Source organism: Strix aluco, chromosome 14 (assembly GCF_031877795.1).
Source record: "Strix aluco isolate bStrAlu1 chromosome 14, bStrAlu1.hap1, whole genome shotgun sequence".
NCBI classification, from domain to species: domain Eukaryota; kingdom Metazoa; phylum Chordata; class Aves; order Strigiformes; family Strigidae; genus Strix; species Strix aluco.
This window is the reverse complement of record NC_133944.1, coordinates 2,507,844-2,532,111: the sequence shown is the minus strand read 5'-3', so window position 1 is coordinate 2,532,111 and position 24,268 is coordinate 2,507,844. Positions and strand designations below refer to the sequence as shown.

Sequence of the window (24,268 nt, the reverse complement as noted above, 5' to 3'; positions counted from 1 at the left end):
TTGGTATCACTGACAATAAATGCATAAAAAAAACCATGTTTCAAAATAAAAAAGAGTCTTTCATGCTAAAAAAAATTAAATAATAATTTAAGTTTTTTTTACTTGACTTTTGCGTCTTGCATTTATAAGAATCCTTTTTCTGCAGCTGGAAACCCTAGAATTGAATCTATGATATGTCTACTAATGCAGGTTGTTATCCTCTTGAAATCACGCGATGGTTTTCCTGGTGCCTGTCACTGTTACCTGAAGATAAAGCCCAGGTGTCTTCCTTCTTGTAGGGGCATTTTCAGAACGCCTGACTTTGCAGTGTGAGATACTGTTTAAATTCACCTAAGTCAAGAAATACCTGCCATTTTGAGGCTAAAAAAAAAAAAAAAAAGATTTCAGGCTGATGTGTGTCAGTATGAATTATAGACGATGGATCTTGAAAACCAATTGAGAGGTATCCTTGATTTATATGATAACTTCGATTTACAGGATGAGTTTTCAGATGTGTCCTGATGGTGGTGGTGGCAGTAAGTTCTCAGCTACACTGCTGCACAAAAGTGTTGAAGTGCTTAGGAAATGCTTGTGGTTTTGCTTTGATATGACTTCTGCAGTTGCAGAATCTTTAATCTAGATTCAAAAGATGCTGTTTAAACATACACTTTCTCAGAGACAAAATAGCCTTTGGAACTCCTTTGGAATTTGTAGCAAATCTACAGGTGAGCAGTGAATATGCATAAGAATATTAATGTATAAATGATTTGCATCTATTTCTGACTGCATTTGTTTTCCACAGTTTTTAAGTATACGTTGTTGCGTGGCCGCTGGCATGAGATACACACATATAATAAAGCTGGATTTTTGTCTTTTTTTCAGAGGGTTCGCAGAGTTCAGTTTCAGCTTCTAATGAGATCCAGCAGAACCAGCCACAGGCACTACACTATGCACTAGCCAATGCTCAGCAGGTTCAGATCCACCAAATAGGAGAAGATGGACAAGTCCAAGTAGTATGTACTCAACTTTTTCTAAATTATTTCATTTAAGCAATCTAGATTATTGCAAAGTTTGCTTCAGTTGAAATGTAACTTTTTATTTTAAAAAAGTGACCTATCATCACTTCTTAAGCATGATTTTCAGAAAACAAACATTGAAGGCTTATGAAAAAAGTTTTATTTAGTTGGCAAAAATCTTCATGCAGGATTTGCTAATGCCGTTGTTGCAAATAAATGCACATTCATTACTGGATGTAGAATTGACTAGTCTCTGCCTGGCCGTTTGCTTGCACTTGTCATAATAGTAATAGCAGATCTGCTAAGTGTATGATTTATGTTTCAGAAGTAGTTCTAGCTATGACTTTCAAAACAAGAATGCAGTTATTTATTTATTTTCATTTAAAAAAACCTGCATTCTCAGGCATTTTTGAACATCTGTTAGCTGAATCCTTTACATATGTATTCATTTAGATACATGTATACAAGTAAAAGTTATAAATATTGACATTTTTTAAGCCTGAGACTCCTACCATAACTCAGTCCATGATTATTTTTATATGTGGTTTTAGTGTACTCTGAAAAAACTCACCTTGGCTTTAGTTCCTGTGTGCCACAGTTTGACTACAAGGATTGTTTTAAATTCAAATTTTACAAAAAAGTAGAAGAAAATAATGAAATAATGGTTTGTGTGGCATTTCTGACATGCTGCATTCAAAAATAGTGAATTATATCTACACACACTCTTCTTTCGTAGAAACCTGAGAAATTAATGCGCAAAATGTGTCTGCCATTAGTTTTCAAAAGCTTCAAGCTTTGCAGTTAACAGCGTTTCTGCACAGTCGTATAACATAGAGGCTTTTTCACTGATGGTATTAATGTTTTGGAGGCACCCAGAAGTCTTGAGTATGGGCCAACACTCAGCTGTGCCAGGCAGTGTCCAAACACAGAACAGAAAGGAACGTGCACAGACACGTATGTACCTGTTCTGTGTGATGATCACAGAAGCCACTTTCCTTAGAAACCAGGCTACAAAAACAGGTGGGAATGGGTAAATAAACAAGAATTCTTCAGAGATATTAGTCAACAATATAAACTGTCATACCCAGTGGTCTGGCTGTTGCAAAGGTTTTAGTCAATGCCATTACAGAGAAGAGTCTGAAATAGGATGATGAAGCATCTTTGGTAGATATTTATAGTATTTTCTCCCCAGGTAAGAGAGGCAGTTCAGGAGAGAAGAAGCAAATGTGCCCAACTGAAAAATTTACACACAAAGAATGAAAACTCTGTCAACACAGGGAATACTCAAGTCTAGTCATGTAGAGCTGCAAATAGTCAGCGTGGAAATGGTGAAGTTGCTCAGAAATACGATTCAGAAAAAAGGGCTATGAAGGACAGATGCTTTTGGAATGTTATCAAAAAACACATGTCTGTAAGACCTCCTGGAGGTTTACCGGAGTAGCAGTAGAAGAATCAGAGGAGAAAAGTGTCATGGAAATTGGGGGAAAATTTCCAAGATGAGCAGCAGATGTTGAAGACAACTGACAGAGCTGTAAGCATTGCTGAAAGGGACTTAAGTATTAGCCAGAATATTTTTTAAGGAGTGCATGGAAGTGGAAGGGGTTTGAGAAGAAAGTGATTGAGAGGAACTCCAGACAGCAGCTGTATGAGTTGTGGAGAGGAAATTACAATAGAGAGTGCGTTGTTCCAAAGTGAAAAAGGTTGCTTATAAAGTAAGAGAAAAGAAAGACCTGGAGTGTGGGTGTAAGGGATGCTAGGAGCCATGAGCTGTGAGGTTCAGATGGGGTTGGAAGGTCTAGGCCTCCCCTTTCGTTCTCCCAAAGGCCTTGCCCTTTCCTCGTCTGTACCTGGATGCCATTTGACATCAATGGAAGTTGAGGAGCTGGTCCTGGAGAGTGATTGCTTAATGGAACTAGATCCTAAATGCTTTCAGTTACTGTTCTCAAACTTGGAAGAGGACTAAAGGGAAGTTCAGTAAATTAACTTGCCAACTTTTTTCCCCTCCTGTCAGTCAAGAGCACCCTCAGTGAAATAATGTTCCTTTTGCAGGAACTGAGTGCAAAGGTTCCATTTCCACTTCACTTTTGCCATAACTTTACAGTATTATCACGTGAATTTCTTTGTCTCTTGGCTTCCCTATATATTTTAAAGAGCTTATCTTCTTAACTGCTGTATGGATCTTTTTGAGATTTAATTGATGACTGAAAAGTATTTTTCAAATCTTGAAAGACAAGGTAGAAGGGAAAATTATATGAAATATGTGGATATAATAGACAAACGGTTATGTCTATAGATGTAAGGGATGAAACTTTGCCTCATTAAAAGATCTGGACCTGTCAATTATCCTTTAAATTGATGGTGGAATCTTGAGAAGAATCCACTATGACTCACTATCTAAATGTTGTCATAATTTGTCAAACATATAGGGGGGTCCTAGGTTGAAACAGATGAAAATGGTATTGCTTTCTCAGTTCTAGGGGGTGATATGTATAGATCAGGCTGAGTCATTAGTAATGTAGTAGCTATTTGTACTATATATGTTTAAAAAAAATGAGTATTGAATTGAATTTGTGAACAAACTAAAAGGACTGTCCTCGAAGGCCAGCTATGTGTCTGCAAAAGATGAGTGAGCAGGTCTTTTTTGGAATGCTGCATGATACAAAGGTGAATAGTCACCTTCTCCCCCCTCCCTTTAGTCGGAAAGGATTGCTTATATTTGAAAACACTATAAATGGATCTTTTGAATGTTCAGTGCTTTTTCCTGGGAGCCTTGAGAGCTTGATGTTAAGGAGGGAAAGTGATTCTAATCTCAACATGGACTGTGGCTGTGCTCTAATTTTATATACAGTCCCTATTGTCAGAGTGATACTTTCAGTATGTTTTTTCTCCCTATAAATAGACAGTTTCCTTCCAAAGGAAATGAAACTGTTTGAAATAGAGGGATCTGTGTTTCTTTGAAAATCACATGCAATTGTTCTTGTGTTATAAAATAAGAAGAGCCTTTGACAGAATTCCAAATGATTATCTTTAATCTCTGTCTCATGCAGGCATATTAAAATGAACACAAAGCCTTATAAACCCTGAAGTAGGTTATTTAGAATCCAATCTCCCTTCAGGTAAATCACAGTAGCAAAGACTTGCTGGGCTAGTCAGGATGCAGAAGGAATTCCATCCACTCTCTTATCCCTGTTTTAATCAAATGGTAGGCCTGATACCATTCTGAAGTGGCGGGTATGGTCAGCAATGCAAAGTATTAACATTATTAAAACTGTTAGGGCAGATTCTCCACTAACATAAACCAGTGTAACTGCATTCAAATTAATGACTTCATGACAATTTATAGCAGCTTGAGAGCTGGTCTTCAGCATGGTACTGTACTTCACTATAACGATGTGAATGTACAAGGATATATGGATATTTACAGATACCTTTTAAAACCTCACTCTTAGTGAGTAGTTAGTCTTGGCATATTTGTTTTAAGAACTTAGCTTCCAGGGTCTTTAAATAGGATAAATGTTTTGGGCACAATGCTAATCTACCAAAGCAAGTCAGTCCCATACTCTGTGTATCAGTCAAAAATGCAGATACTTTGTCTATAGAGAAATGCACTACATAAATGTTATTTATTATCATGCCTGTTTTCATTGCTCTTATGTGAAAATGAACCGTTCTTTCTTCAAAATCACTTTGCTTATACTTTGCATAAAAAGATGGGGAAATACGGATGCACTTTTTTTTTTAAAGCTATCTTTAATGGTTTTCGTTGAATAAGCGTTTTGCTTCCATATGTTAAGCTGTATTTAATCGAAGGTAACAGCTTCTTCCTCTAGTTATGATTTTCTTCTGATGCTCCTTGGTGTTTTCTTCTGTTGCGGATCCCACAGGGCCATCTCCACATAGCCCAGGTGCCTCAAGGCGAGCAAGTCCAAATCACGCAGGACAGTGAGGTGAGCCAAAAGTTTGGGTGCCCGTGGAGCAGATCTGGGCCAGAATTTAGGGCCCCAATTCTAAAACCTCTGAGATCTGCTACAATACATTTGCAGAGACCAGAGGGGGTAGAAGCGAGAGCATGTGGTGGAGCCAGGATGAAATGTGCTTTGTGGCAGTAAATGCAATATGCTATTTCTGTCTCTGGGGGTTTTTTTTGGGTTTCTTTTTGTTTGTTTTGGTTTTTTTTCCCCTTGACCAGCCACGACAGCTCTGTGTGTGCATTACACTAATGATTGTTGTACATGGCTGATGGTCTTCGAGTATTATAGGAAACCAGCTTAGGTGCTTGCACTGCCATTGAGAAATGAAATTATTTTAGTTAGGTTTATGAACTAAATGTGTTCAGAATACTTGGTGTCTTTAATTGTGGGAACTGTTGAACTGAACTTGGAGAAACCTTCAGACACCATCTAGTAAAGATATATTGCAGAATGAAGTGAACTTAACTTTGTTACTGCTCAAGTAATCTGGCACTGCAACATTTGCACTTCATAATTTTTTCCATAAAAATAGTACAGTAGAATGGAAATGGATAAATCCAGTACTGAACCCTCCAATTTTGACCTTCCCCCCCCACCCCACTCAGGCAAAATAGCTATTAAAGCCAGCTGAATTTACCTGAGTGAGAGTGCTATTGTTGGTTAAAGAATGTACAGACTCCTAACTGCTAAGAGTGCTGTTAGATTTCTTGGGCACTTTGTTTACATGACGAAGCAATAGCAAAATAAGGTTAAACAGGCTACAGTTGCAATCTGTATGATTTCCCTGTAGAGTTTTTTTACTCAATGTTAAGCATATCTGCTTGTGGGTTACTTTAATGCATTTCCAAAGCACCCTAAATCACATCGCATAAAACCACTTTTGGTGCAGAGGAATACTGTTAACACAGGGAGTTATTGCAGAATAAATATTATCGTAAATATTATATAAATATTATAGTTAAAGGCAGCCTCCTTTGAAGAGCTTGTCAGACCTAGAGAGAAATAAGAAAGGATCAAAATGTTCTAGGTCTGAAGGAATGCATAGTATGCTACAATAAAACTGAAGCCGTTCTTGGGTAAAGAGCTACTGAAAAAATTATGATTCAGCAGATACTAATTGTAATTGATCCTGAGGTTCAGGCACACCAACAAATCATTGGCCTCATCTGGAGTTCCCGTATGTAAGATTTTTAAGGACTACATTTGTCCGTGGCAGATGAAAACATCTGGTTTTAAATTTATTACAATGTACACAGCTTCAAATAAGAGGAAGCGCTGCCAGTAAGAGAAAATGCAGAAAACATGCAAATCAAAGAATTGGTATTTTTTCCTCAAAGAAATGTGCTATTTCACTGCAATTCTCTGTTTGGGAAGCTGTTTTTTCTTAATCTAAGTGTACTTTTGGAAGACGTCTCTGAGCATATGAATAAAAACTCTGTTTTTTAAAGATACTGCTTTCCTTTTTAGACCTTGTAACTAGAGTTTCCCTTAAAATACTTTACATTATTGAGAATTTTTTGTAATAGATGTTAATTCCTGTAACAGAACTATGTTGGTGTTGGTATCAAATTTTGATAAAATAAAAATAACTGTTAGCACAGGAAGTAACTTTATAACAACAAATAGTAAATAGCACTCCATATGTGTAAAAGTGTTATACTACTAATACTAGCTTAGTAAGGCTTTGACTTAAATTTGCAGTTTTATATAAATAAGGAAAAACAAAAAACTTACCTCAAAAGCCATACAAACAAACTTCTCATAAAAATACCGTACATTATACAGACTTGCTTTTTCAAAAAGCAAAACATTCTGGTGCTGAAAAACCTCCTTGCTTTTTAGTCTGTTTATCCTCTGTGGTTAAAGTGCTGACCATTGAATTGTAGCTGGATTGCCAAAATAACCCTCAGCAGAATTTCCTAAATTAATAGATTTCCTTAATATTGAAGTTGTTTAATAATGAGATGAGAAACAGACCTTTTTCAGGACAGAGCAACTTCTTAAATTCCAAAGTTGTGTTTATTGTCAATGCTCTTATTTTACAGGGAAACCTGCAGATACATCAAGTTCATGTGGGTCAGGATGGGCAGGTAGGAACAGAACTGAGTTTTAAGCAGTATTTTACTTTGGTCTTTGAAATTAATGTTACAGTTGGAATGATCTCACATTATTAGTGGCTGTTTTAAAGAGCAAAATCTGTTCTGGTCTTTCTGTTTAAATAAACAACTTGCAAAATGATAAAACGTAAGCTAAGTATTCTGTCTGTGGACTCAAAGTATTTGACCAAGCTTATTTCATTTCTCCTGTAAGATACTTTATCCCTGTGTTTTATACCTTCTTGTCTTTGGCCTCTTCACCCTGCATTAACTAACTGGATTGATGATATTCTGTACAGTGTGTTCTTTTCTCTCTTATCAACGGTCACTGTGGCCAGATGTGGACTGCAGTCCATGCAAACCTAAGAACATTTATTGCCGAGGTTTAAGCAGCTATTTTTTCATTATATGGCTGTCTTGGGAGAAACAGATCTTTCACATCTGCTTTTGTTCTTTTTGATAAGATGGCTTTATTAGGTGCTTATGCATACATGAGGTAAGAAAAAGAAGCTTTTACTTTGAGTGATGAATCAATAAGTGATTAAATTAGTGGAATTTCCATGTCAGGTGTCAGCAAAATTGCTAACATTTGATCTCAGACACACTTTACTAAATGTTGAGCTATATTAAAATATCCACAGCACAAAAATACTCATGTAACAAGCTTTCTAGCCACGCCACGTGAATAAATGTGTTACGAATTTTTCTGTTCCTGTTGAATATTAATAAGTTGAGACATATGGCTAGAACTTGAATTCTGCCCCGAATTGAAAAGACTCACATCATGAAGGTTCTTGAACTCAAAGGCCTTGAGAAGCCACCAGTCCTCTGAACTTTTGATCACATACAGTATTTGTGTGGGGAAGCAATCTAACTTGTATTTAAAAAATAAAAATAAAACCCTTTAAGTGTTCTTTACTGAGATTCTAATCAGAAATACTTTCACAGAAGTGAGACTAGGAAAGGTGATTTTTTTGGAGACATGTCAGAATCTTTGTTTTAGTACTTACTGTTGTTTTTTTTCCTTTTGTTGTGAAATACTGCTGTCCCAGTCACATCTTAAAAGACTAATACTGGGCAGTGGTATGTCTGTTTGAGACTGGCATGTAGATTAAGTTATATTTTTAAAAAATTATAGCCTAGTACCATTATTTTTCCCCTTGAAATTTCTATTCATAACAAGTGCTCCACAAATTGCATCTGTATTTCTTAAATAGAACCAAAGAATGTAGTTTCAAATGTTGTGAGTTCAGGCTGGTTTTGAGGGAAATGCTTGGATGACTGTCTTATCTTTAAACCCCCTGTGTTAGGCAGGGAGAGGTAGGTCCTTTCATACAACAGTAGCATTCAGCCGTGTCTCATGCTAAAGTAGTCATGGAGTAAAAAACTGTAAACTTTAGAGTAGTAAAAAACTTCCAGAGTCTTAAGTGGCCATAAGTGGAGTCTTGCTGATCATCTGAGCAGTTGCATTAGTATGTGCAGGATAAGGCTGCATTGGAAGAAATGTGTTCTACAAGTATGTGTTTGTAATATGTGTATGTGTGTGCCTGGGCATGTATATGGATATGTGATATATGTTTGTTGAAGTGTGTGAGAGCACACACAAGACGGGGAAGAAAAGCATGATTTAATTTTATTTGTGTAATTCACATCAGCTTATCTATATAAAGGCATCTGTACTATCACATAGTATATCATATTTGGGATAATCTTGGTGCCACCTAAGTGGTTGTGCTGTATATGTGTATGTAGGAAATCAGTTTAGCATCCAATTTTAGTTTTTTTAACTACGTGTACTCTGGGTCCTGCTTTTAAACTTTCCTTGAAAACAAACGGTGAAGTGCTGGGGTTTTTTTCCTTCATGCACTCAGCTGCATTTTGGTGCAGAAGAGTAACTGCTGTCTCCTGAGCATCGAGAGCCAGGCGTTGTCCTGCTTAAGCTGGCATCTGTACAGACTCACAGGAACCCTCAAGCTCCTCCTAAAGTATTTGCTGCTTAACTGTTTTCCAGTGGACCAAAAAATAGGAGCAAGCAAATATTTAGGGGATTTTTATCTCCATTCTGCCTGAGATACTGAAACCTTCATCAGCAGTTTAAGCCATGTGGGCCTGTTTTGCACCAAAGTGGATGAGTAGCACTCACATGATTCCTTGCAACAGCTCTGTATGTGTGTTAGCGAGGGGGTAGAGGGGAGGTCTGCGGCTCAACTGGCTTCTGCTCATCAGCTGATCTGTGTTAAGCGACCATTTTTTGAGCTATTAGCTCATAAAAATTGCAAAGGAAAATGAGTTAAACTAAACCGTGTTTGTGGTTTAAGAATGGGAGTTGAAACTAATACATTTTCCTTGGCACTTGTAGTGGGATAAGAGCACAAAAACCTGTCATATGATATGGTTCAGTGGTAATGTAAGTCATAACAATCCAGTAGCTTGCAATCATCTGTACATGACCTGTGATCAAAGAGACTTCTGTAGTTTTCCCACCTGTCCATTACTTTCCAGGAGAGTGGCTTTTTCTTCCATGTTTTGAACTCTAATGCACACTGCCAAGAGACACTGAAGAATATTGATAATAAGGAAAGTGAATAATGTGGCACTTCTGTTATTGAATGTTTTTAGCTGACTAATATATACTTACTAATGGTACTAGATCTTAGCTTGGCTACTAAATATTCCCTTTGAAAATTCATCTCCTGCTGCTGTTTTCTACATCTTATTGTACACTTAACAGAGTATTAAACCTCACCTCTATTCAGGTAAGGTTTAGTACTGCTGCCTGATGGAGGCTTTCACTCTGAATCACAAGGCAGAGCTTTACAAGAAGCTGGAACTGCAAAGCATAAAGTTGTTAGCTTCATATGAACTAAAGCATAAAATGGCATAAATCTACTGTGAAATTTTATCAATAAAATTTCCAAGGTGATAGATACATTTTAAGCTTCATAATACGAGCTTCTCTGCAGAATGCTGCCAGTTGTTGATTTTAACTTTTTTTCTCCGTCTTGAATTGTCTGTCTTGGTAGTTGCACTGAATTTAGATTTTGTTTTTCTGGCATCATTGTTCGTGGAACTAATGAAATCAGGCCAAAAAGAATGCTGTCTACCTACACATGTGTTCTATTAGCTGAAAGCTTCATATTTCAGTGCACGTTTAATAAAAATACCAAACTGCAAAAATAATTAGATTTCATATTAACTAACACTTGAAGCCTTGGACCAGTGGGAATTTTTTTGGACTTCACATTTTATACTCAGGAATTACCAGAAGTTTTCTATTTTGTCCCTCTCTTTTTCCTCTGATTACCTGCCCTCCTTTTCCCCTAACTCTCTATCTTTTTCTTCCTTTGAGCTTCAGTGTTCTGCATCCCAGGAGGTGTTCAGTGTGTCCTGCACAAGCTGACATAGTGCCACAGTGTTCAGAAATATATGTGGGGTGTAAAGAGGTGGAACAGGACAATTTCAGTAGTTTGACATTCCTTAATTCTGCATTTTAGACATTCCGTTTTGTACATCCCCACAGTGTTTCTCCAATTTAGAAATTAATTAAAATGACACTAGGCAAATGGGCTTCAACTAATAGCCTTAGTTCTTAAATTAAAAAGTTAATGCACTTTAAAATCTAAAATACGATCATACATTTTCCTGGAGAGCTGACAATTTGTTCTGCTCAATGAATGAAAAATTAGTAAGAGTAGCAGCATTTAGTTCACTTAGTATCTGTAGGTAAGTTAGAAGAAGCAGGAGAATCCAGAACAAACAGCATGTATGATAGGTTTAGCAGAAAAAAGCTAGCCAGTCTAAATTGCTTTTGTAGTATCAATCGTCTTACTGTGTGCATATGAAATAAAAATGCAGAATTGCTTCTGCTACATTACATTTTTCGAAAATAAACTTGGCATCTTACATAGCTGTAGACACAATCTCTTCCAGATAAGTTTGTAATCAAAGTGGTGCACTGAGACCCATCCGTAACTGTTGAGTTATATATACGTAGAGAGAGACGGGATCGCATTAATAACACATTTTGCTGCTTAATGAGGTATTTGTATGGAGCAGTGATTGCATTATCTTTTTCTGAACTTTTACTCTGACCTGGCTGCTATGAGCTGCTTTGCTTTATGGCAGCTCTGAGGTCTGGGAGAGTTCAGATGCAGGGCTGTGGAGGTGGCTCGTCAAAGAGGCTTTAGAAAAGCATCCTCATACACATAACGGTCGTGTGAGAGTATATGAATCTGTGATCAGTAAAGATATTCTTGGAAAATTGCTGTAGTGGTGCAGAAAATACGGCAGACTTCAGTGCTGCAAAGTAGCAGCTAGCTGCTGCTGGGCCCGAAAGGTCAGAGTATAGATGTGTATGAGAAATACATCAGTGAGAGTTTGTCTTTAATGTCCTCAGGAGGAGTATGAATCTGATGTCTCGTTCAGATCTGGTTTCAATACACATAGTACGCCCTGTAATACAGCTCAAAGGAGGTATGACCTCATCACCTATGTTCGAAACATCTGTCCTGTTTCTCTGCTCTGCTGTAGTCTGAAGTGAAGGGCAAGCTGTTAAATCTTAGAGGAATGGAAAAGGGGAGAAATGGTTCCAAATGTTCAGGAGAAAAAAACCCACCCCTATTCTACTAATTCCACGTAATATCCAGTGAATGTTACTCGCAACTGGATCAAACTAAAATGAAAATAGGTTGGTTTGGGGAGGAAATAATTTACAAACCTATGGGATTGTCTTAAACCAACTCTTTTAACACCTAGCCTTTGTATCGCTGTTTACCTCCCTGATCATTATTGAGATATTTAGATCTCGCTTTTCAGTGAGGAGCACCACATTTTTTTAAGGTCCAGTTTAATCCATAACTTGAGCATGATTATCAGTTATACAAACAAAAATACGTTGACATGTTAACTCAGCTTCTGCTCGCTTTTATGCATTTTGCAGATGTCATTTTATTGGGAAAGAAACTGTTTAATATATTTTCTGAATATGCATTTTAATTGCCTTTACTAAGCCTTTGGAATAGATACTGCACTTTCTATCGATATTAACAACTTCAATAATACATTATCCAAAACTGAGGAAAGAACTGTCTTCCACAGTTTTTAATTTTCATATAATGCATCTAATTAAAAAGTTTTAGATTTAAAAATACTAAAATTCTTTATTCAAGTTCCTCAGTCAAGAATGAATACAATATAGGAGGTTTTTGCCTGTCGCTAATTTTTAAGCAGTAGAGGGCAGTAGTATTAAGATGATTGTCAGTTCTTTTCTCGGTGAAAGCTTGAAGAAATGAGGAGGAAATTTGAAGTGCAAGAAATGCGCTGCTCCGACATCAGCCTTGTAAACTGTCGTACCGTGGGGACAGAGACACATTGGCAGTGTGAGTCTTTCTGCATGCGTGAGTCTTGCTGACATAGGGGCTGTGTGGACGCGTGTGTGCTGGTGTGCAAACCGGAGAAGGGAAGACGACCTTCACTTCTGCACCAGCTCCTGTAGTAGTTTGAAAAGGCTTTTTCTTGTTTCATCATATCTGCTTTCAATAATATGCACGGAGAAACAAACAGAATTGTGAGAAGAAAACCAGCAAAATTAAAATCCCAATATAGTTCAGCTGGACCTTAAAAACTGCTCATCTGGTTTCGAAAAAAAAGATATTATTTCTAACTAATGCTTCTTCAACAATAGATTGCACTAAAGCCTTGCAGGTCTGCTCTATTTTTAGGAGCAAAAATTAAGAGAACAGTTATGAAACAAAATGTGCTTTATGCAAATTTCACATAGAAGCACAGTGTATTTATGGATAAAGTCAGATTGCTTAAAATACTTAAGTATGAGCATTTTAATTGCAGTATTTTTAAATTTTGCTTTGCTTGAAGATAGTCCTTTGTGCACATACACTCTTTAATTTGGCATTCTATAGAAGAGGTGTTCTCCACTTTGTTCCTCAAAGTAGACATCAAAAACACTCACCATACTTTTTAGTTCTGAAAACTTAGTTTGCTAGAGAAGCTAGTATTTTATCAAATTAAAATTGAGAAATTTGATTTTAAAGCAGTTAAGTGTATTAAAGCTTACAAATGTGTATGGATTAAAAAAAAGCTTGGGGAAGAAAGCCTACTACCTAGGTGATCAGTAACATAGAGAATTTCTCTAGAAAAATTAATATTGAAAGAAAAACAGTAACATATATATGTTATTAAGTATGGGTAACTAAAAAAGTAGCTGTAATAAACTATGTTAGGTGTAGTTTAACCGCAGAATTTAAAATGCGTTTGTAGAAGCTTTGCACCTACTTTGTAATTGTAAAGCAGGGTAAGACGCTCTCCAGTAGGATAACAACTGATCTCCAGAGGTCCTGGTTGTCGTCGTGCTGTGTACGATCCCTGAAACAAATCTGTGCAAATTGTTTACTCCAGGTTATTAAATTTGACAATAGAGCAACAGAATTCTCCTACCTCAGTGTGAGGAGACAGGGAAAATATAGTCCTTCGATGACAGTCAACAAAACATAACAAAACAGGAAAAAAACCACAGAAGGGGAACTGCTACTTAAGGGGTATTGATGACAAAATACATTCTCTGCAGTTAAAAGAATGCAAAACTAATTCTGGTATTTAATTGAAAATGCCGTATGTTTTTTACTACATAACATAATTTATCCACTTTTGGGGAAAATATTGAGTGATTTAGAAGCTCATTGAAAGTCATCAGGCCTTGCTTGTGAATGAGTTAACATTTTTGAAAAACACCTATGTTGTAAATTCAGGGATTCTGTGTTGTTTCGTTAAGACTTAAATTTCAATGCAGTTACGGTGACAGGACCATTTCTTTCCATGTCCGTGCCTCTGTGTTGGGAGATCCTCCTGCCTCTCAGCTGTCTTGGAGAGCTGAAAGTGAATGTGCTTTTTTGAAACAATGAGAGTATGTACTGGTTCTTTGTGTCTAATTGTACTGCTGTCCCTGTTAATTATGTAAAATTTCAGAAATGAGTTATTGGATGGCTGAGTTCACTAATCAGTACAGAAAGCTCTAGCAGATTTTGAAAGCCACTGTGATTGGAAAGTAGCTTCAATTTTTGTTCTTACAGTTTTGAATTTCAAAATGTGTAAAATATTTTCTTTAAAGAATGGAAAACCTGAATATTTTGCTAGCACACTTTTAAAATCTTCTGTTACATAACAAGTGATTAATAGTGGATTTTTTAATTCTTCTTAGATTTAAGATAAAGAAGAAAGGCAGGAGTCTTTTAAATTTTTTTTTTTTTATTTTATTTTGGAGAGACATTCACTGTATTAACCTGACCACATCCGGTAATTTTGTCACTTTTTTTATTGCTTAAAAGTGTATTGTAACTCTTTTCTTAAACTAAGATTTGTTTAAAAGGGGGTGTGAGGGATGACCCTGCAAATTTTGAGCAGTGTACAAAAAAGGATACCTAGTTGCTGCTATTTATACAAGTCTTCTCCTTCACCTTGTTGAGATTTAAGTTGTTTTTCTTTCCACTGTGCTGTCTCCATCTTTTTACTCATTTATGGTGCCTGCTGCTGTGAAGGCAGTAAAAAAATATTTTGTACCAGAGAGTCAGCAGTATCAGATCCCTGCAGATGTTATTGGGTCATAAGTTTCATTTACAAACTGGCTGCATTTAGTTTTCTTTCTGCACTATTTTGTGCCAGAAGATACCGCTTTATTTTATGGAGAAAACCAGCTCTGTCCATGTCCGATACATCACCAAGAACAGTATCCTGAACTGGGTCAAGAGGAAAAACTTTTTTCCCAGCAGGATGGCCCATTCTCAAATGTAGTAATTGTTACACCTGACTGCCATCAGTACTTCAACATTTTCCACTCTAAGACATGTTTATTACTACACTTTCTGTTCCAAGATGTAGCAGGTATACATTGGCACTCCCGTGAAGTAGTTTAGTCCTCTTGAAATTGGACTTTATTTCATTCATCATGGGGGACCGTTTTTCCCCATTTTCAGAGTGCTTAGCAGGGACTTGTAGAGCCTCTGCCTCTTTTCCATATGTTAGTTAAGCTTACATGAAATTGGTGGAAGAACAGACAAAATGAATCCCTGCGGTATGTAGAAAATGTACAACTCTGCTTTTTAGGGGGTTTTGGTTGTTTTGAGCAGTAGTGGCACCATTTCCCAGCCTTTTCAATACTTCACAAAAATTAGCTATCTAAATGTCATGCTGCTAACAAAAAAATAATAGCTTAGATGAATTTACTGTCTTTATGATATCTCCAGCTATTGAAAAGAATCTTTCATTGGCTGGTTGCTGATCCTGAATGCTGGGTTAACTTGGTTTCTTTTCATCAGCCTTGAGTAGGGACTGATTAAAAGACTGTTTGCAAAATTAGCAAATATTTTTGCATTTTCTTCTCTTGACTTCAAAGCAACCTTTGTATGATGATGAAATAAAAGGCAGCGTCTTTGTGTAAGTGTGGGATGACACAAGCAGTAACTATTTTACATTTGTGCCCTTAATGCACAAATGAACTGATCTGATGTGTGGTGAAGTTTTCATCTAAATGGAATAGAGGGTTGAAAGTACTTTATGGTGTTCTTCAGAGAAATGTATCCAAATAGAATTTACATGTGGGAAAGGAAGGAAACAAGGAAGAAGGAAACAGGCTTAACTTAAGTTTATCAGGAGTGGAAGAAAGGAATTGCTACTTTGGAGATAAAGCAAATATTAAGTTGCTTTAGTGTACTTAAGGTTTGGTGTGTAGATATTTATATGTTGTAGTCTATCAAAGGTTATTAATTGTTGATAATCTGCAGTTCAGCACCTGGTTTAAAATGTGAGTTTAGGAAATCATGGACAGGTCTGCCCTCTGCTCTGTCTCCACTAAAGTTCACTAACGCTCCTCAAGTGCATAGTACTGGTCTGAGACTTACAAAGCCATTTTTGTTTTACCATTTGGTAAAAGGACCAGCATCTTCAGCCCATAGCACTTCCTGAAAAATGCTCAACTTTCTTTTGAATGCCTCCTCAGGCACTTTGTGCTAGCATTTGTTCTTCTTTTTTTATGGGAAGTCCTTGTCTTGTGGGCAGCTGTAATGGTGATGCCTTTAATTTTATTGTGATACTACTTTGTCTCATCCAGGATCTGTATAGCACCTAAGAGATAACATGTAAGAAAGTTTGCAGTTGCCTTTCAAGTCAACTTACGTAACTTTTTCCCTCTCCACTAATTATCATTAATTACCATACATCAACAGCCACAGAGTGGTTTGTCTCTTTTTTTTGTCTTTTCTAATTTGAGACCCAGCCTAACTTTATATGCTGGGTGAAAAAAAAAAAGTCTCTACTGAAGGCAAAATAAACAAAGTCTCCAGCAGCAAACTCACATTTATGGCATTTTTTTTGTCACTTCAGCTTTTGGCAAAGTGTGACAGTAAAGAAATAGCTTCCTGTTAATAACAGAGGATTCAAATTTGACCCTGCTTTCATGCTTCATTTCAGTGATGCAGTGACGCAGGTAAAGATTTGTTTTGGGAGCAAACAGTAAATTCCAGCAGATACTTGGCTATAAGCACATAATATAATGTCTGTGTTTTAAACGTAGAGTTTTTCCCTAGTGCTTCTCAAGGTTTAGACATTATGTCACGCAACTATTTTTGTCTTCTGGTCAGAAGTCCCAGTTCCCAAAACAATGTCTCTCTTAATGACCTGTGGAGCCTTGCACTGTTACCTTTCTCACATCACAAACTTGGTTGTTTTTCTTTGGCTTACTGATCAAAAGTAGTAAAATATACAGAGATATGTTAAAATCAGCCATTATTTTAATACTGATGTATATTAGGATTTTTTTTTTTTCAAATTACTTGTTTCCATTTGTAAAAATGTTCTGACTGATGGAAAGAATTAATAAAGGTGATTTGTTAATCTCTTGTAGGTACTTTCTTTGATACAATCCCTGAGCGACAAGAGTCCGTAGTGATCTGTGGTGGTTGTAAAGCAAGACTGTTTAATGAAGGTTTTGGAAAAGGATAATATTTTCTGTCATCTTTTTTTATTTTTCTCCTAAGAGGGTGGGTTGTTCCATTAAAATTCCATTCAAGCAGACAGGAGCATTTATAATGCTCCAAAGAATATGTTCTCTATTTTGGAGCATATTATGTTCTTTATTCACCCAAATCTTGTTTTAATATTGCTGTAAACTTAATAAGAAGAGATGAGATATGAAGTGATAATCTTTTAAATATAAGGAAAAATAATTTTCTCCACCTTCATAGAAGGCATAGGTCTAAGCTGTCTCTTATTAGAGATTTTGGTAATAAAAATCTCTGCTTGTAGAATAGCAGTCATCACAAAGCTATCTTGCTGTGCTAATCTAGAGAAATCATTTCTTTTTTGTTTTGTTTATTTTTTTTAGTGCTCTTCATTTATGATTTTTCTCATCATGTGATACGAGCCCTGTCTTTATGCTGCAGATTTGCCCTTATCCCATCACTGTTCCACTTTGTATGCTCTAATAGTTCCATGCTCAGTTATTTTAAATATTAGGAATGCCTCTAGCATCATCTGTGTGTTCAGAAATCACTCTCCCACATTTCAAATTCCAACCCGAGAAGGATTTTGGGAATGGTTGGTACAATTGGACTGTCAGTGCCTGTGATGGGTTGATGCTGGATGCAGAATAATGCCAATATCCTTGGCTGGATACCAACCGCTTGCCTGCTGCTGGCAGACCCTGAGCACTGCTTAGCTGTTCGATGTGGAGAGATCTCGTTTCATCCTGATAAAATATAAAATAAGTGTGTGCATGTGTATCTTGTCAGGTTACTAAATGGAAAGTATAGAGTTCAGGCCATTAACATAATTAACCTTTCCACTATGTTAAGTGCACCAGTAAATCTTGATGACTTCAATCTGTTTCCAGATTTCTGTATTGTCTGCCTAGGTTACATGATCGATGGGGTTTTATGGTATTTCACAAATGGAGGTGATGACTTTTCCTCCTCACTAAAACAATTGCCTTTTGCCACGTGTGGTCACAGAAGCTATCCCTTTTAAAAATTAAAACACAGTGGCTTGATTGCAAATGAAGAATGAGCTTATCTTTTTAGAAGAAAACCTGTGTGGTTTACATAGAGTTTTCAGGGTTTTAACAAGATAATGTTAAACATAGTGAGATGTGACCAGCTGATTGACTTTTATGTCTGTTGGGCAGGTATTTAATCCTTTCCATAGTTCAAATATATCTTCAGTTCAATTTTCCAGAATGCCTAAAATATTTCAAACTGGCTGAGTGAATATCTAAGAAATTGAAGAAGGAAGATCAAAGAGCCTAATTTTGTGATTTGTACGCTGATTGGAACAAACCATACAGGATGCCATATAGTACAGTGTATTTTTTAATAGTTAATGTGTGTTTCTATTTCAAGTGCATACATTAAAAAAACTACAAGATGACCACTTTGCTTATTTTAGACATTGAAATCCCACATCAACAGCACAGTTTTCTTTTGTGATCTCAGATGCTATTTTAATTTGCTGAGATATATTTACTTTATTCAAAGTATATCTATGTATCACTGTGAGTAACATTTGGAAAGTATGTTTGGAATATAATCCACTGTAGCTTGCCTTAGCCATTTCTTTAGTGTTCTGTGAACAAAATTCTTCTTTGTGGAATAAGTACTTTAAATTATAAGCTTGTTTCATTTTATTTGATCCAGTCTGCTGGGATTAATTGTTGTATACTGGCTCCATCAATTATTCGGCTCGAGCTATCAGTTCCTGACTGGTCTGGACTCAAAAAGCAGTACTGCTTTACACGCAGATATTCTTTTTCTTTGATAGAAACTCTGGGCTCCAACCAGCGTTGAGCTATGAATGAATCTGTTTTATAAATTGCTTCATTTTTTTTACAACTATTTTTATTCCTGAAAGATGTCGTTCCATGCTTCAGGAATGTTGCTAAATATTTGTGTTAAACAGCAGAAGTGTTACAGAGTTCACCAGGAGGAAGCGTTAGAATTAAGTTATTTATCATGTTAGTGTGATTTTTCTAGTTAACTGTTTTGTCGTAGGCGGCTTGTGATGACACTGAAAATGGGCTATCTCAGTCCCACAGTAATGACACAGAAGTATTATTGTCTTCAAGTCCAGCCCATCTTGCTCTTAGTTTGTGTATGGTTTCCAAGACTCACTCTGTTTTCCTTCTTAGTTGGTACTACAGTGTTGACTCCAAAGCTGTGTCAGGTCATGGGTTTCCCTGGTAAAGACCCTTAGGGTTGCAGAAGTTTCTGTAATGCATCAAATTCAGTCCGAGGCAAAATGTCAGTGGTGCCAGTAAATAAGTAGATGTAACAGCTAGCAGTGAAAAAACACTGATCAGTACTTCTAAATTCCAGAACTGCGTTGTGAGATTTTTGGGGTTTGAGTTTTTCTTTTAGCAGAAGGCAGGTATTACAGCATTTCACATAAATAAAAGTAGGAAGACAATAGTGTGCAGTTCAGGGGTAGGACATTCTGTAAGTATGAACAAAGTATGTAGAGAGGAGAAAGCTGTAAGAAAGTCTGAACCAGAGACCATGCTTTGAGAAATGAATGACGTTGTTTCAACAATGGCACAGTGACTTTTGTTGTTGACTTTGGTGGGATCATGTTTTCCTTCAAGGTAAGTTTGTTTTATAGTAGGTCAATACATAAAAAAGACCTTGTCAGATGGTAGAAATGGGTTGAAGCTGTGTAGAAAAGAGAATGTATCCCAGTGTTGCATACAGAGGTGTGCCAGAAGTCAATAGTGAAGATAACATTTTTGCTTACGATATTGGCTCTGTGTGTGTCTCGCACAGCCATGTGCTAACGGGTGTGAACCCAGACTGTAAGTCTCCAAAAGGAATGACTGTTCTGTCTGCATCTGTCCACTACTAGACAACAGGACGCTGATCTTCAAAGGCGTATGGTAAAACACTAAATGATTTTACTTTTTGGTGTGTATTTTTCATTGTCAGTGGTGATATGTCAGAGACACTATCTGAAACCTGAAGAAAGGAGTGATCAGTGAATCATCTGTTCTGAATTAAACAAAATATGACTTAGACTTGCGTAGCGGGAATGGAACTGTCAAACCCACTTGTCACTGGCCTAATTCTTTTCTGAGTGATGCTAACAGTTTTACCATTAATTGGAGTCCATTTAGTCCAACACTGAATTCTTAACAAAAAAATCACCCAGGAGTTTCGTGATTGTATTGTGTGACCATTCATGTCAGCATGTACTTAAAAGCCCCAAACACGGGGAGCAGATGCTCCTTTTTTCATGGAGATTTTCCAAGTTGAGGTGTAATTTGGGTCCATGTATGTTATCTGGACTAGCTAAGTAGTAGTTGAAGAAATCCAGGATTCTGAAGAATTGACCTAGAAATGGGTAGGTAAAACTGTTCATGGGGCACTTTCTTCTGTTCTTTTAGACAATACCATTATATAAGAACATTTACTGTGTACATCAGTATATCTTCATTAGAAATGCTCCTTTCTTTGGGAAAATTTAATTTGCTTTGAAGAATATAAGTCTTGGCATACCAATATCTGGGACTTTCTGGAGTTATTTTATTGGAGATACACAGATGTTTCAGCTTTCCGTGTGTTGTATAGTGTCTTTTTCATTATTGTGGGAAGATAGCAGAATATATTTGGAGACTGCTGCAAACTTGATTTTTAAAAAATCTGTCACTGACCTTTAAAAGAGCAGAATTTTGTCTCACTGATGATAGGGTAGATCGAGACTGACTTGGTTAATGAAAAAGGAATGACACCCTTATGAAGTCAGAACATCTGAAGTCGGCATTGGACCCTCTTTTTCCACGAACATTTTGTTTTTTAATAGTAACACCACGCATTTAATAACTTGCAACTCTGCTAGAAGCCACAGTTAAATATCACTAAATTTGAACTGTTCTTCTCACCCTACAGTAATTCCATATCACTTGATTTTCTGGAAAGCACTGATGAAAACTTGCAGCAAAGTGAACAGAGTCAGAGGAATAAAAGAATTCCTAGAATGTTGCAAAATAGCCGGCCGAACGGACACTATGACTGCTCTTGATCTCGTTGCCAGCAGCAGCACTAGTGCACTAATATCAGTCTCTGGTTTCCTGTAGCCCTTTCCAGTGTGCAATCACGCTATAGCGAACCCTTAGCGAAGGCAGTGCTTTGGTAGCTGTGGTCAAGGCTGATGACTTCTGGAAGCCGGCGTCTTCCAGAGTGAAGTACCCACCTTCCATGTTTTTAACAGGATTTTAATCGTAAGTCCTGTTCCATTACATTAGACTAAGCCAGATTGTTTCATAAGCATTTACTGTTCATTTTATAAATTTTTCCCTGCCTGAAATATTAAGTAGAAAAGCTTTTCCTTTCAGACTCTATCTAAAAATCTATCTAAATTGTAAAATTATGACAGTGGAATCCTACTTCTCAGACTTTGTCAATACTGACTGAGAGAGATTTTGACCTTCCTCATTGTTTCTCTCCCTAAGTAATTGATATTTCCAGGCAAATCTGTATTTTTTTCTTTCTCTTCAGAATTTCCTGTAATGAAAAACTCACATCCTTTTAACTGTGGACTAGCGCCTAATTATAAAAAAGGGAAGTGTAGTTCATGAAGAAAATCAATGCTATTTAAATTATCCCCTGAAAGCGAATAGTATCTCTTTAAATCTGTTTTGCTTAGACCAGGAAAACACAACTGACAAGTTGGTGGTTTTCCCCAGCTCCTATTCTGTAAGGGCACATGGCATCCAGCAGCTCTTATTCTGAGCATTTGCAAACACTAATGAAAAAGAACTTAAAAGTCACAGACTTCAGCCATTGTGGTTAATTGGTTTGTTTTCTATTAGTCAGACCTTGATGTCAGTACAAGAGCTGACATTTATTTTGAATTTTTTCTGAAATCATATAAATGCCATATTAATTCCAAATGTTGAATTTGTTGAGAATTGCATTTTCCATTTCAAGTAAAACATTTTATTAAAATGATAAATTGATTTGTCATCTGTTTGCATTTTTACTGTAATTTTTATTAAAGCTAAAATTGGTGCAAAATGTTTGAATGAAATAAAAATCCTTGCTTTTTTCAACCCAACCGAGTGCAAAAATCAAAAGCTAAAAAATCCCCAGACTTCCTCTTTCCTGATTTGGAAAGTTCTTTTTGTATTTGCTTCAGTGAGAAAAACTATAATATAATAAGCAGTCAAAGTAGGGAAATATGGGAGTAAGAACACACACACAAAAACATAATTTATTTTGCGGTATTCAAACTACAATACGTTAAAATGAATGTTTTTATGAGGGGAAAAATAAAAGTAAAAATTTTTTTCAGTGTTAAAAAGGATAAAAAAAATCCTGTCTGCTTTAGAATAATCTTTCTAAAGAGCATGAACTTGCACAGTAATAATAATGATAGCTGCCTCCTGTGAGGCTGTGAGGTATTTAGTGTTACGGTCCATTAAGTTTTATGGTTCATATGACACTATCTGCTTTGTTGGTGATAGCATCTTGCTGGAAGGAAGGATTCGTGCCAGGCTATATAAGCAGCAAGAGCTCGTGTTTAAAGAGAGTTGTCTGTGTTAAATTTTACTAACATATGTGGTCCTTATTCCTGTGAGATTAATACTAAATAGGTGCATACTCAGGTTTTCCCAAGTGTGTAGCCTACATAGCTGTGTTGCAGGTGCTGTGGAGGTGGAATTAAAAAACCCCAGAAGGCAGCAGCAGTGACTTCTGAGTTGTGACCATGCTCAGCGGGATGCTGGGGCACTGAGTTTGTGATGCATTCTTAGAAAAAATGACTTTAAAATTACACTTGTTCCTTCATATCTGCAATTGTTATGGACAGCGCAAAGATTTAAGTCTTTAGCCAAGAGGAGAATTGTTTTGAGAATAGCTACTTTAAAAAGAAAAAAATTTGGAGGAACAGTTCCCATATGCCTCTCTCTGAAGCCTATTGCTGAAATACTGTTGGGGAATGATGGTGTCACGGCCAGCGCAGTAGTTACAAAATACAAACTTAATATTATTTTCTCTGACCAATGGATGCTGCGAGGAATTAAAAGAACAGTTTAAAGACGTAATTTGGTAGCTGTGGGCTTTCTCAGAAAGACTCTATATGCTGTAAAGGAAATCTACTGTTGAACAAAAATATTTTGCTTCAGTGAACAAAGTTTTACAATCTAATAATAAAAACAGGGCTATAGGGCAAGGTTAACAACAGAGGGGGATACTGGAGCATCCCGAGACGTTTGCATTGCTCAGCAACAGAAATTATTCTGGCTGGGATATTTTTGCAAACACACAAACTGTGATTCCTAAGCTTTGTTGTGAAGCCGTTGCCTGAAGTGTGAATGCATCGTAGCTGGGACCAGCCCTTATTCCTGATCAAAGGAAATTGTGCTCCTTCCATTAGAAAATACATGTAACACTTGAATATACGGGTATAAGAGAATTTGGTTATATGAATTGCACCTGTGTCGTCTGGATAGAAAAAAACCCTGTTGTCATGTAGAAGTTTGCAGCATTGATGGGTTTGTTTTGATGTTAAGTATGGCCAGCACTTCAGTTACTGCGAGTGTTCAGTGTTAATTATTTCCTTCATCTTCATATATGTTGGACACTAGGCAGCATTTCTTCTAAAATCTCTGTTTTAAATTGTGGAGGAGATGTAACATGTCTTTTAAGCTGTAATGTTCCATTGTAGTCTCAAAAATATACGAGTTGAACAGAAAACTCAATGAAATGGAGGATCCAGATGCCTTTTTAAATGCGGTTGGATTAGATGCATCGCCTTAAAAAAGCACAGGCCTTATTTTTATATTTTGGAATCAGTGTTGATCGGTAGCAGGGAACCTTTGTTTTTGAGAATATGGGTTTGACAGAAGCCAGCTCTTTGACTTGCACAGTTTTTGCACAGACTTCTCTGGTACTAGAATATCACATTCTATGTGAGCTGTAAATTTCAAGTTGCTTTAGAATTATTTTGATTATGGAGGTTTTTTCCCGTGAAAAAACAGACATGGATCAGATCTTCTCAGGATTCTATAGCACTGTCTTAAGAATTAGCTTCAATAAAAACTTCATTTTTGTCCTGTTTTTTGAAGCCATTTTGAGCTGCTCTTTTTAGGTCAAAAAGTAGACTTTCTCGACTCTCCTACATTTTATTTACAATAGTCATCCATATGTCTAATCAG

General features: G+C 36.7%; 1 protein-coding gene across 8 annotated transcripts in view; it reads left to right on the top strand.

Annotated features, from left to right (window-relative positions):
* The window catches only part of BANP (BTG3 associated nuclear protein), a 153,050-nt gene that overhangs the window by 77,236 nt on the left and 51,546 nt on the right, over positions 1–24,268 (top strand). For 5 of the 8 annotated variants that reach the window (XM_074840144.1, XM_074840147.1, XM_074840149.1 and 2 more), the window contains 3 exons: positions 862–992; positions 4,871–4,942; positions 7,012–7,056. In XM_074840144.1, coding sequence (XP_074696245.1) covers positions 862–992; positions 4,871–4,942; positions 7,012–7,056 — 248 coding nt within the window. The other 3 variants (XM_074840145.1, XM_074840148.1, XM_074840146.1) reach the window with 3 other exon arrangements.